Source organism: Antedon mediterranea, chromosome 5 (assembly GCF_964355755.1).
Source record: "Antedon mediterranea chromosome 5, ecAntMedi1.1, whole genome shotgun sequence".
In the NCBI taxonomy this organism is placed as follows: Eukaryota; Metazoa; Echinodermata; class Crinoidea; order Comatulida; family Antedonidae; genus Antedon; species Antedon mediterranea.
In genome coordinates, this window is record NC_092674.1 from 21571737 (window position 1) to 21587202 (window position 15466).

General features: G+C 34.7%; 1 protein-coding gene across 1 annotated transcript in view; it reads right to left on the bottom strand.

Moving 5' to 3' along the window:
* Positions 1–321: 321 nt before the first annotated feature.
* LOC140049807 (uncharacterized) overlaps positions 322–15466 on the bottom strand; it is a 70640-nt gene continuing 55495 nt past the window's right edge. The window contains exons 10-12 of the mRNA XM_072094756.1: positions 4553–4743; positions 4110–4337; positions 322–3711 (exon numbers count right to left, since the gene is read on the bottom strand). Of these exons, the coding sequence (XP_071950857.1) occupies positions 3691–3711; positions 4110–4337; positions 4553–4743 (440 nt within the window). The 3' untranslated portion in view covers positions 322–3690. The remainder of the gene's footprint in view (positions 3712–4109; positions 4338–4552; positions 4744–15466) is intronic.

Below are 15466 nucleotides of genomic sequence, written 5' to 3' on the forward strand. Positions count from 1 at the left end.
CGAGACTCGAACTCGGACCGCCTGCTTGATATGCAGATGTCCTAACCATTAGACCACTGGGGCTTTCATGGTATTGTTCGAACTCGATTGGATAGCGACTCTTTAACATTCTCGGCGTGATACGGTGGAACAGCACTAGTCCTCAGTTGTACGCACGCGCACCAGAGATCAAATTGATACGCCCTCATCTTACAGTATTTTTATTCACGAGGAGGGATCTCCGAAGAGATACTTTTATATATATATATAAACAAATCAGGCAAAGAACATTAAATATATATAAACTTTTTTTTATTGGTTTTCATTTGTTTAACTGTATCATCTGCCTTTTCCAGATTCGATTTGGTGAATCAAAATTCCAAATGCCAATCAGTCTTTCTGACCTAGCTCACCAATTAGGCCACTCATCCTGAGTTCTAGAAACTACGTTGTCGGCTTTACATTTGCAACCTCCCTAAAGCTCTGTAGTATAGTTGTTCTATGGGCTGCCGTCATGTCCTGTAGCTTTTTTCATATTCCTCATGTAAACTAATATTTACGTGTCATTATCAGAACCATTATCAATCGGGTTGACGTCATATTTCTTGAGTCTTCCGCCATCTATTCCTCCGGGAAGTGTCTCCAAAATGTTGTCCCTGGTTAGTGAGTTAAGAGGTCTAAAAATAGTACACAGTAAATGATGACAAGGATTTTATACAAAGATGTTACATTCATATAAGTGGCAAATTTTTAATAACCTTCTCATCATAACATTTGCTTAAAACTAGTTCTGCTACTGCATTTCATTAAACTCTAAACTAAAAATAGTAAATAAAATAAGGTCGCTTTCAATAAATAATGGACCTGTAATAAACCTCAATATAAATAATACATGGTGGTTTGTACCTGTGTCTATATGGGCGCGTTTATACAACACGCTATTACACGCATATTCAACAGGCCTACAAGAAGTGTGTTGTAACATCGAAGAGATTCCGTGTAATGAGATTTTAATTTTCAAAAAAGACTACTTGGTTGAATACAAACATTTTGTGGATTCCCGGTTGCTGTTGGCGTGTTGGAAGTGTCCTCATGGTATTGTTTTGACCTTTTGTTAAATAAAAGTATGTGTTATGAAAATGTTGACTATATATCTAGTAGATAATTGTGCTTTTTTTTGCATATTTTAACCGATTTGGGAACTTAACCTTAACGCTAATCAAATGTTAGCATAATTTGGCAAAATGTAGCATAGTGTTATCCTAATTCTAAGTATTTTTTTTTTCTAATTTCAAAGGCAGATTTTAAAAATCAATAACTGAATAAGCTAAATTTTAAACGAAATCATCCTTTTTATTAAAATTTTTAATAAACTCATATTATTCATAATGCATGCGAGTATATATACAACTTAGGATTATGAGCTATGGTATAACACGGTATTACGATTTAATGTATAACTGCAAGTTTTTTGTGGGGTTGGCCTTGGCCCGCGCTAAAAATTAAAGACGTGTTCAAATTTGGTCACTATTTTTTTATACCTATACAAAAACGCAGTGATATATACGCCAACAAGAAGTTAACACCAAAGAGATTCCGTGTAACGAGATTTTAATTGCGAAAATACCTATTCCTAAAATGTTGTGGATTCCTGGTTGCTGCTGTCGTGTTGGAAATATCGCCATGGTTTTGTTTTGACCTCTCGTTAAATAAAGTATGTGCTGTGAACATTTTGACCAAATCTAGTAAATAGTAAATTGTGCTTTTTTGTTAACATCGCAAAAATTAAATACCTTAATAATTATATTGTATAAAGACAACCTTAGGGTATGTTCAGACGGCGTTAGGGTTAAGGTAGCGTTAGGTGTCTGAACAAGGCCACGGATTAGCGTTAGGGAGCTGTTAATAACCATAGCAAGAGAGGGTAGATTTAATAACGCTAATCAAGTGATGCATCAGTGATTTACCAATGAAAATACGAGACACGACCACGGTTAGCAGGCCAACAGCATACCTGTAAAGCGAGATATCTAAACGTCAAACTATCAGGTTTTCAATTTTAAAGAACAGTTGGCGTCAGTGATATGATAATTTCATAAATTAAATAAAATAATCAGATAATTGTCTGTGTACTAATTATGTTTGAAATTATTTTGAATTAGAATGCAATTCTGCAAGTAGTAAGAACAAATCAGTATATTTTGAAGGTAACATTATACAAATAAAAAAAAACAACTTTACAATGTAAACTGTAATGCGTTTGTCATGAATGTATACATAGGTCTGCTTAGACCTAATGATGAGTGTTTTACAGTAAACGTAAATAATTGGACTGCTCATTGTTGTGTCTGAACACATTAACATTAACGCCGTACGCCTTGCGTTATATAACAAACCTAACGTGAATCTAAACATCTCAGTTGTCCTAGTAACCAGGCTGAATCCGTGGCTGTTAAACTAGCTTCAAGTAAGCCTCAAGTAATATAGGCTTCAACCCTCTCTGTGTACAGAATATATTTATCCTATCGGTAATCATATCTACCACTCTGAACAACAGTTTAATTTTCCTAGAATTCTTAACTAATCAAAGAAAACATAATCGATAATGAACTATTAACAACGTAATAGTACGAAACAAAACATCATGAAAATAGAATTAGATATTACTTGACATACCTAAAAACAGTACACAGTAAATTATGACAATGATTTTATACAAAAACCATTCATAAGTGGCAAATCTTTAATAACCTTAGGCCACCTATAAACGTTGTCGAAGTGTATTTGGACTATTCAAAATTGGGCCAGGGTTGGCGTACTATATAGTATAGTATCCATTTCACATTGGGCTATATTTTGTACCATGCCCCTCAGCCCAGTAAATATTTGTATAATATTTCAACGCACCTCGGTAAATATTAGATTTTAGTTGATTAAGAAAAAATACTGTATAACTAGATTGTATTTATTAAAATGATCAATATAGTAAAATAAATTGAAAAAAATTGACTATACTTATTTCCTTTTAATTAACAGTAAACTAATAAAAAACATGCCGACTGCTGCCTTAATTAACAATTTTATTCATGCATATGAACTGGGCAGTTGTATTGTAGGTATGGTAAACTGCTCGCTATGTATTATTTTGTTACGGTTATAACACAATTATTTACTGGCCTTTCATTGGTGCATGGTACAAAAAATAACCCTCTGTGAGACGTACTATATCCCGATACGAAGTCTCGGGATATAGTATACAGTAGTATCCAGATCACATTGGGCTATATTTTGTACCATGCCCCTCAGCCCAGTAGATATTTGTATACTATTTCATCTCACCTTGGTAAATATTAGATTTTAGTTGACAAATCTAGTATAAATTCTATGATATTTAAAAGAAAAAATACTGTATAACTAGATTGTATTTATTAAAATTATTAATATAGTAAAATAAATTGAAAATGTTGACTATACCTATTTTCTTTTAATTAACAGTAAACTAATAAAAAAAATGCCAACTGCTGCCTTAAATAACAATTTTATTCATGCATAAGATCATCATCATTTTCATCTTCACGAGCTTGAATTGGTGGCCTCTCATGGTTGACACGAGTATGTGGACGGTTTTGCCGGTTGTCTCGATTCAGGTTAACGCGAATTCCAACAAAGATAATAAAGGCAATACAAGCCAATCCGATATAAAGGCAAGTTTCATATAGTTTGGCAGACGTACTGAAATAAAAAATAGGAGTCATGGGATATCATAACTGCTTTAAAGTATTGATATTGAAAACACAGGTTAAAAATGTTTACAATAATATTATTAGAATATAATATCGATAATAGAGACAAAATAAAACATACAGCATTGTATGTTAATATTAACATTACAATTTCGTCCTAATATAAATAGTATAAAAAAGTAAGATTTTATTATGACTGACAATTTATCATATTATTTCTATAAGCAACATCAACCAATGACCGATTATACTTTGGCACCAGTAAACTATTAAAATTAACAGTTTGCGAGTTTGAAAAAATAAATCATTAAGGAGGCACGAATCAGTAACTTGTTTGCATGTTGTTTGATTTGCCTAATTTCTAACAATAATATTAACAAATTATACCAAGTCATTAGGTAGCGACTTCCATTTTTGTTCGTCTTCTCTCACATCACCCTTTGTTACTGCGTAATGGAATTTTACAATTCCATTTACGTTATGAATTGCTGATGGAGAACGCCCTTCTGTTGAAGCGTCTGAATCGCAAGCCAACTCAATGACGTTATCAATCTTGATGACAGCGAGTAGCATACCTTTTTCAACGTGTAGTTTGTTATGAAATTGTGGTTTAATCTTAAAATCAATGGTATATATTTTTTTACTGAACAATTTTAAAACGTCAGTCAGTTAATGACATTGACAACTGTGTTGTTATTGTCTTCCCCATTCACTAAAACGTTATATTTGGCAAACTTATTTCAATACATTCACAAATGTTGTACTGTAACGTATTTTTCAATGTTTAAAATATTCGATAAATCCTCTGTATATAAAAATAGTTAACATACGTGTTTATTATTTTTTTGTTGGCCTACTTCTGAATTTTTTCCGTACTTTACTACTTTGTCCGTCATTGTGACATCAATAAAACTGTCATCTGATAATGATATTTCACTCTGGTTATCAAAAATAAAGCAACGTCTTTCTTTTTTAATGTTATCAGCAGTATCAGTACCAGTCAAAACTACACAGTATACACCTGATAAGAGAGAGAGAATCATAATGATGATGTTGATGAGCCTGATTAACATCATCTTCATCATCAACATTTTTTTAGGAGTAATAATTTGCCTTTGCATAATTTACAAAGACATACAATTTATAGTTGTTTTCAATATAGATAATTGTGGATGTGCCAAATACGATCCAAGAAACAGAAATATAATAGTAAAACTTACGTACTCATGTAAACAGTTTTTATTTCACTGTACGTATTAAATATCCAAAGGCAAATTACTGGAAAAATGACAATGTCTATTGAAATAACTCTGAAATTTCCAATCGAGTGACCAGCTAATTAAAAATATTCCGCTGATAATTAAGCTTTAATGTTTTGATAGCCGATCTATGTGTTGTGTCATTCTCCTACAGAGGGTATATTAGTTGCTCCGGTGTAGGCCTTGTTGAACCAACAGAAATGTGAAAACGCCCACACATGTGAAAAAAAAAAAATGTAAAAACGCAATACTCACTAATGTGAAAACGATCACAAAATTAATGTGAAAACGCATCAGCCACAAATGAAAACAACCACAAATGTGAAAACACCCACAAATGTGGTTCAATAATGTGTTTACTAATATTAACAATGCTCCTGCCTCCACTTACACATGTACATGTTGATAAACTAAACTTATACCTAATATCAACCTGCCATCTAACCAATAATACGAATCACTTTGTATAGAACCTGATACATTTTTTACGCCTTATTTTAATTCATTCATTTAACAACAACCTGTCTACTTCAATCGATGCTATATTTTGGAGATCTTAACTACTAGTTATTTTCTAAAGACAATGTACGATGCCTTTCTCTATCCTCTTTTTGACAAACCTACAGCGGAATCATGACCAAATTCTAAAGGGAACTACTACTCAAGTTCATTTTTATTGGATTTTTTTTGCTTACGACTCCAAACCTTTTCTCTCTCATCCAGACCTCAGTAAACTAAATTCAACTTTTAATTTCGAAATTCACCACGTCTTAAACTAGTTCAAAATGAACAAACTCTCATTAAATATTGATTAAAGTAACTTTATTAACCCATTTAAAGAAATCTCTATGGACATTTTTATAGACGATGTTTAATTAAGCAAGATGATCATATTCAGTTTCTTGGAGTGACTACTATTGAAAACAAATTGACCTGGAAGCGTCACAGTTGTCATCCCCGACACTGTACTAAAAACATACCGTACAGTCAGGCATTACGTATCAGACGTTTTTGTTCTTCAGATTTAGATTTTCAAAATCGTACAGAAAAACTAATCGTTATCTTCGGAAAAGAAAGCAAAAGATATTCCTAGCTGTCGTCAGACACTGAAGTGCAAACCACGTCAGCCGAATTCGACCAGAGAGCCATTGGTCACAACCTTATTATATTCGTGATATATAGTAAGATCTAATTTTAAGATTTTGTTTACTCTCACGACAGCCAATAGTTGGGCAGTCACCTTTGCGGCACTTTTTTATTGGTCGCCTCTACTAACCAATTTGAGAGTAACCAAACTTGTCGCCTTTTCGGATAGGAAATTTAAATCAATTAATTGTCCAACAAAAAACGTCATATACTCATATCTGTTATAGTTGTGATAACCTGTAGACCTATGTCACGAGATAAGTTAGATTTATGTTTTTCAGTTACCTTATGATCTTTTTTTACAATACAATAGAAGTTCCTCAGTGCAGAACACGCTTTATATTTCTGTATGTACCAAGTGGCAGTCTGTGATTGGATACTCACTTGCACACACGGTATCACTTGTTATGCAAATTTAGTGGCGCTGTGCAACACGGCGACACAGCTCGTCTCATTGTCTCACTGTTGTTACTCATTTTTTGACGTTATTTTCGTATATTTGGACTGTATTGTATTGTGGAAGAAGTCATTTGATTTATACATTATGTTGTATTTGAAAGTTTTGAAATTTCTGTATTTTTTGCTGATATTTTGGCTGTTCTTACTGTGTGGATTGAGTAAGCCGGGCGGTGGAATTGCGTACACGTCATCTGATTTGCATTCCATGGGCGAGAGGTCGACCTCACCGCTACCGGCACACGTTGAATTACCATCTGAGATACAACGTCGCAGGCCTCGGAAAAGGGGCAAGGCTGGTGGGGTCAGAAAGCGACTACAATAATAATAATAAAGGACGCCTTGAAACTTTCATCCGTTGGGCTGGTAAAATGATTGGTCTGGAACTGTCTTCCTTTACCGATGTGCACCTAGAACACCTCTAGAAAGATTTCGAACGCATTGAGTTGGATGCCTCTCATCCTCTCCACAAAGTGATCATAGACCAACTTAATCCAAGTGGTAGATTGAGGCTCCTCAGTGTGAAAACAAATCGATTTGCTAAATCATTTATTCCCTCCGGTATCATCCAGTACAACAGGAAGTCAAGAAGATAATTTTATATTGTAATTTTTTAGATGTTTTTATATGAATGGTTTTATGCTATATTTGTTTTTATAGTATTTTCTTTGTTATTATGACGAGCAATGAATTTCCTTTTTGAGGATCAATAAAAGTTATCTTATCTTATCTTATCTTAACAGGATAGAATGTTCTACCACGGGTTTAGATTAGCAGTTGCACAGTTCTGGGCGTAGAGAATAGTTGTGGGCTAGGAGAGTGTTGATGTACACCTTAGCTAAGGCACATTATTCCGAATACGTAGATAAAAGGTAGCTAATGCTACATGTTAAAACTGTGAACTCAATAAGCCCAAATGGGGAAATAACGACCGTGAGTACTACTATCGTTATAAGAGTAACTGTAAACTATTTATTAGTAATAATTGTGTTCTACTTATGGAATCGTAAAGATTAGAAAATGCATGTTTTATGTAACTATAGATAGATGGTCGGAGGAGAAGCTGATCTCCGTATAAAGTTATTTGTAATAAGAAGTAGTGTAGAGGCACGTCGAAGATAAAGTCTTCTAGTGATCATCGCAGTATTGGAACACGGTGGAACAATTCTTTGTGAACGCCGAAATACACGGACAGAGTCACGTGGACTGTTATTTTGCGTTGATTATATCCGTTTGAAACGAACTGTATTTGTTGGACTATTAAATCATTTAAACATATTATTATTACTAGTTTGTTTTTGTGTCTGGCAGTAATATCGTGACAAACTACAAATGTGAAAACACATCAACCACAAATGGGATGTAATAAGAGCGCCCACAAACGTGAAAACGATCATCGCCCACACAATGGGATAACGGCCACAAATGTAAATTTAAAAAAAAAGAACTCATCGGCCACAAACTAAAAAAAAGCAAGTCAAATTTAGTGATATTTTTGGAGTTTAATTGGATGAGTTGCTTCAAAACTTGTGTGTGCACGATACGAGTGCAATTATTATTACTCGTCGATGTTTGCCATTTGCTGCTCGCGCGCACGATACTACTTGGCCAGTGTTATTTGCATTATACACGTATAGTTCAAGTTGAATATGGCATCCAGAGCTAAAGCCAATGGAAACTAATTTCTTTTGTGGAAGGATTAATTGGATCGTCCTGAATATATTGTAATTTTTGCACAGTATTTTATAGGTTTTCGAAATAAAAAACCAAAGGAGTTTCAGTTGTTGTAATTAGACTAATATTCACATTGATTCTTGATAGACATATTATGTTATTATATTTGGCAAACTTAAACATAATATACACATGTTTTTGACCAGTACATAGGCCTAAAGTGTATATACCATATACCGTAAAACATCCTAAAAAATGGGCTTTTTTAGTACTCTTTGGTATGCTTCGAGATAGGATTTACCTGCCAATTTTAAGTATTGTGATCAACATTCCATTTTTATCTGTAAAAGTAATGTACGATATAATTCGATTATACATTATATCTGTATCACAAGTTGTCCGACATTATATTATGTTGTTACTTTGATATTCTATTTTGAAAAGAAGCATATACTATCTTGAAAAGAAGCTCAGTTGGCTTCTTTTTGAAATGTGCTTCTTTTCCAAATTAATCCCAGGAAGCTTTTTTGTCGAGTTTTACGCTATATTTATTTATTTTAAAAAGAGGAGAAGATTACTGCTAAAGTACATTGTTAAAACAGATTCAGAATTTATTTTGCTGCAACGACACAATAGTGATGTGACAAACATTTCTGTGTCATCTTTAAATTGACTAAAGTTTTAATTGCAAACAATAACTTTGCATTTTGTGACATACAAATCATAATGCAAGTGTAATGCAGTAGACTATATGATATGTTCATAAAATAGGTCGACTGTACTTTTTCCACCCTTGATTATTAGATTGGGTGTGGTCTAATATGTATTTTGAAAGTTTATTGATAGATACAATAATTTGTATAAACCTACTTTACTACATTACAATATACATTACCTGTGGAAAAAATGTTGAAACCTTGTGGAACTGAAAAATTACAAGCCTCCATTGATACTTTGTACCAACACGTAAAATAAATAAAACAACCAATGAAGAAAGTAGAACACCACTTAGTAAACAGATTATTGATAAAATAAGGAAAAAACATAGAGCATGGCAAAGATACATGGAAACAAAAGAGTATAATAAGTTCCTGAAATATACCAAGCTTCGAAACCAGGTTAGATCACTAACTAGGAAAAATAAAAGAATGATAGAAAACAAATATTGCGCTCCAGGATAAAACAAATCCAAAAAAGTTTTTGAGATACACACACTATAAATAAAGCTAAAGAAAGGTGTTCCTGGCCTAATAACTAACAATGACTTAGTAAACCCTGTGTATTCAAAAACAGATGTAGATAAAGCTAGAACTTTGGCAACGTTTTTTTTGCAGTGTTAATTACTGAGACGGTAGATTTTGGTATTCCTAGGCTAGCTTCCACGATGGTTGATTTGCCTCTCAGTAAAGTTGATGTAACTCATGATATTGTATATAATAAGTTGAACAAGTTAGATATTACTAAGTCACCAGGATCAGATGGTTGCTATCCAAGGGTTCTTTCTGAGCTGGCAAGAGTTATCTGTGTTCCTTTGTGCTTGATATTTAATCCTTACAATCTGGACTACCTGACCAGTGGAGACAGGCAAATGTTACTGCAATTTTCGCGCTGCTGCTTTAGCCATTTATGTCCCATGAGGACAAATTCATTAATAAACTGTTTCATAGCGGTAGCTTAAAGGCAGACAGTTTTTCGAAAATGGAAACTCGACTATAATTTATAGGTCCTAGCTCCTCGAATTTTTTGTAGCCTGAGGCAAAAGTTAATTGGATCACGCGAACGGAAATCGGGAATAAGCTGGTATTTTCAACCCCTACGAACAGGCCCTATGAGCGCTTACGGTTGAACGATTTTGGATTCTTGCCCCTTGATTGGTTGACGCGAATCAACAGATTGTGTAAGAATTTTCACTTGTAAGTCACGTTGTCTCCAGAGGGTATTCAGTTGCATGCCTAGAGTACAGGTTGAGGTCAGAGACAAAGAGGCTACAGCACATTAAAGTAAAAAATTGACCATTTTTAAATGCCATTTTTGAATTAGTAGATTAATATTTGTTGGCACATAATACATTGTTGGAAAGGTACACATGTCTTATTTCAAATGCTGTGTATACAATTAACTAGTGATAAAATGGGCATGTGAATCATAATTAAAGAACTATCTGTGATTTGTATGTATCTTTGCGATTAAAAGACATCTTTTTAATAATTAATCATAAATTAATCAAAAGAACAATGATTAATTTTAAAATGTCGAGCGGCGTTTTTTGTAAGAAATATTTCTTGATTAAAAAGAAATCAGTAGGCCTACCCGGTAACTATATCGTCTGGTTAGCCTCACAACTGTTATCTTTAAGGTTTTGGAATCCATCGTGAAGGATAGTTTTATTTTGCATTTACAAGGTAACAATTTACTTTCTGATAAGCAATTTGGATTTGTAACAGGACGATCTACAACTTTACAATTGTTAAAGTCTTTGGATCGATGGACAGAATTAATAGATGAGGGTGGATCAATTGATGTCATTTACATGAACTTTGGCAAAGCCTTTACAAGGTTCCACACCGTATGCTTCTAGGAAAACTTGAAAGCTATGGCATTCTTGGAGAAGTTGGTACGTGGATCGAATCATTTCTGTCTAATAGAACTCAGAGAGTAATAGTAAATGAAAAGGCATCAGAATGGCATAATGTTTTAAGTGGAATCCCACAAGGCAGCGTCCTAGGGCCACTTCTCTTTGTTATTTATATCAACGATATGCCAGAATGTGTACATTCTGAGGTATTCCTTTTTGCAGATGACACAAAATTGTATAGAGAGTTCTCAAATTTAAATGGTCATGTATTATTACATAAGGATTTTGAGTCTTTAAGGAAATGGTGTGAAACTTGGTTTAATTAATAATTAATGGGCTTAACTATGCAGAAAGATTAAGAGTTTTAAAACTGCCTACTTTGGTCTATAGAAGATGTCGTAATGACATGGCTATTATGGTAAATCAGTATCTGATTTGCTAAAACTAAATGTATCTAATAGAACACGGGGGCACTCTCTTAAGCTAGCTAAGACGGTTTCCCATTTGGATAAAAGGACATTTTCCTTCAGTAACCGTACAACCGATAATAGGAATGCACTACCTGAACATGTTATGACAGCAACCTCACTAAACAGTTTTAAAAATAGTCTGGATAAATTCTGGCGGAATCAACAAGTTAAGGATTCAAAGTACCAGGATTGGACCAATTTGATCTGGATATAGAGGAATTTAGTCCTGCGTCCAGTATATCACCTAAGTAAACCTGTCTGTAACAAGTCTGTTACGATAACATGTTTGGCAAGCGAGCTCAGTGTGCTATTATAAAATTTAGCCCATAAAATGTGTGTCACCAGGCTGCCACCAATTAGTGGAGTAAACTTTGATTTTCCCCTTTTGGAAATGTTACCCAACAATTAGGAAAGTTGATGTTTCCTTAGCCACCGAAAACTAAATTTATTTCAGGTTACAATACCCACTTTCTTTAGTGAAATGTGTTAATACATGTTGGCAGCAAAATAGCAACCAACTATTTGGGTAATCTGATTACACCAAAACATGGATTTAAGTTGATTTTCCTCAAACCAAAGAAGTCACCTAATTGGCTTCCGATTTTCCAAGATGGCGGCCAAAATAAAAAAGTTAAGAGTAAGAGTTACAAATATCAATCAATCAATCAATCGTTCGATTTATATAGCGCCATTCCAACATTCATTGCTCATGGCGCTGTAAAAAATCAGAAAAGGTGAGTTTTGAGTAGTGACTTAAAGTGACTCAATAATGATGTGTGTTTAATGTTCAAGGGTAGGTGGTTCCAGAGCCTAGGTCCAGCAACACTGAAAGTCAGATCTCCCCAACTATGTTTGCTCCTTGGAATGTCCAGTAGCACCTGATGACTAGATCTTAGTTCTCGCTTTCCCTTCTTGACTGTCAACAATTCTGAGAGATATTTTGGAGCGCAACTATTTAGGCATCGGAACACCAGCAGCAGGATCTTAAATTTAACACGTGACCCCATGGGTAGCCAATTTAACAGTTTGAACAATGGTGTGACGTGATCATACTTCTTGGCACACATCACCAAGCGAGCTGCCCAATTTTTGCACCTTCTGGAAAGTCCGCAACTGCTTCTTTGGCAGACCATACAGCAGGGAATTTCCCATATCAAGCCGACTGGTAACAAAAGCATGTACAATCTGCTCTGTTGCACAATCGTTCAAGTACCGTAACGTCTGATCTTGGCGATGTTACATAAATGGAAAATAGCAGATCGGCAGATTTTGTTGATATGTGATTCCATGGTCATTTTACAATCAAGTTGTACACCAAGGTTACGAACTACTGATGATGGATTGACTAGTACGCCACCAATATGTAGGCCATCAAACCGGATCTTTTTTCTCTGCTGAACAGAACCAAATAGGATCACCTCGGTCTTTTTATCATTTAGCTTGAGGAAGTTGGAGCCCATCCATTTTCTAATCTCAGCAGTGCATGCTTCAAGAAACTTGGTCTGGCAAGGCTTGACAGAAACGTAGATTTGTATATCATCTGCATAGAAATGATGACATAATCCGTGTCTTCGTATTATTTCAGCAACTGGGGCAACATAGATGGAAACAGCTGTGGTCGAAGCACCGAACCTTGTGGGACGCCACATAATAGAGGAAGGTCATCTGATGAAACATCACCAATGCAGACGGCCTGGGTTCTGTTTCTTAGATATGATATGAACCAAGACAATGCTTGATCTCTTACCCCAATATCATGCGACAATCTATGAAGAAGCAGTGAGTCATCTACTGTGTCAAAAGCAGCCGATAAGTCTAGTAAAACTAGAATAACAAATTCTTGATTATCTATTGATGTCAAAACGTCATTCTGAACACGTAGAAGCGCTGTCTCCACACTGTGGTTAGCTTTGTATGCTGATTGGTAAGTTTCATGGAGGTTGTGATTTGACATATGCTTAGAGAGTCTAACTGCAACAACACGCTCAATAAGCTTCGAAACAAAGGATACATTTGAAACTGGTCTATAATTTTTAAGAACTTCTGGATTGAGGCCAGTCTTCTTCAGCAAAGGCCGTACATGTGCTTTCTTTAAATTCTGCGGTACTGTGGATGTGATAAGTGAAAGATTAACTAATTTCATTAGCACTGGAACTATTACAGGAGCGCAATCCCTTAAAAGCCAAGTTGGAATAGGATCTAGCTCACAAGACTTTATCGGGGATGCCTTGATCAATTTCTTGATCTCCTCATCTGTGGTTGGTTCAAGAATAGACAGTTGACAGCTTAAAGGAGCCCTTGTACTAAATGTATGCGCATCTTGGAGAACAGATTGAGGAAATCCTGATCGAATTTTAGTGATCTTTTCATTAAAAAACTCTGAGAAACGTTCAGCAAGAATACTGGTTGATTTACAGGTAGGTAAGGGTGTCTTATTTCCTCTATGCAGTAACGTGTTTACAATTTTGAATAATCGCTTCTGGTCGCCTACAGCATTATTTACTAGAGCTGAGTGATATTCCAACTTTGCAGTATGAATATGTGATGATACACATTGGCGTTGATGTGTGTAAGAAGCATGCCAATCAGTTTCGAGACCTGTCTTACGCTATTTCCTCTCCAGCTGCCTTCTTACTTTTTTTTGTTTTCGTATTTCATCAGTATACCATGGAGTTTGCGGTCGAATAGTCACCAGACGTGACTTAGTTGGAGCAAGTTTATCAATGATTGAACGCAATGTAGAGTTGTACATACATCAATGTCACATGGAAGAGATACAGTCAGTGTTAGTGGTAGTAACTCGCTGACAAGAGAGTCAGCACAGAGATTCTTGTAGTTACGACTAAAAACTATTTTCTGAGTTGGCGGCGGTTTATTTAACTGTAACTTACAATTTACGGCTGAGTGGTCAGATATATGTGGGATGCCCACATTGACATCAGTTAGAAATAGACAAATAATGTACTGAATCAAGAATTTCTGAGGTCAGTAAAACCGATTCAGGAAATATTATTATCTAATGTGAGAATGCGGCAAAAAATAAAAATGGTAGTCGAGTCATTGAAATTGAAATGCATATAATCGTCTACCAAGTCACAAATAGTCCATTCCTTTAGTATTTTTTGTGGAAACCGCAGGGAAGTGCAAGCATTACATTTTTACAAAAACAATATAAAGCCTGCTAGTTATACAAATCCATGTTTTCAATCTAAAATTCTTCTTTAACCTTTGACATCAATTTTAATATTTTAATCTAATTTAAAACAAAATGATCATATCTCCGCAACGTTTAAACTAAATAAAATAATTTTAGTAATTTGCTTATAATAAAAGAAAATCTCCGTGTGTCTAGAAGTTGGCCTGGTTCCAAATCAGACTGTGGCATGCTATAGGTGGATCTGCTAAATATAGCTCACCTTCTTGTTATTATTTTTGTTAATGTTACTGACAGGCTTTTAGTAGAATCGGTCGTCTTTGTAGGTAGATCAATATTTATTAGAATTTTTTGCCGGTAAGCTAATTCAAATATATTTAATGAAAACACGTAGTACAATAACAGAGTTATTTTGGTCTTGGTGTTTTCTTAATTTAATTTTTTATTTAAAAAAATAATATTGATAATGAATCGACCATCTAGGTCGTGCCCACAGATGGTTCTCGAATACATAATAATTTTAGCGTTAAAAAACTGACAATTTCAAATGTACGTACAATAATACATGTCGTTTACAGAAACGAATAAATAGACACTGATTTATGTACTCAACTAAAATTAGCACCCTGGGAATTACTTCCGAAAGAGAAACTTGTCACAAAATGAGACCAATTGTTGGTTTTCAATTGTTTCTTAGAGCCAATTCATACTTAAGTTGGTTCCTACCCTACCCACCAAAGTTATTTTGCGTTTAGGGCATATGATGCACCGTTGGCCTATCAGGCTCTATTATGGCTTTACAACGCTACTCATGCGAGTGAGGGAAGGGTGATGATATGGGTGGTTTAACTGCAATAATAAAGATTTGTACATAATAAATATACGGCGACTGAAAACGCTAGCACCAGCTCATTATCCGTTTAATAAAAAATTATATCCAACCTCTGCAGCACAGATTGAAAAACAAATGGATCGAATTTCTGTTATGAGTATACAGTAGGCCTACTTTC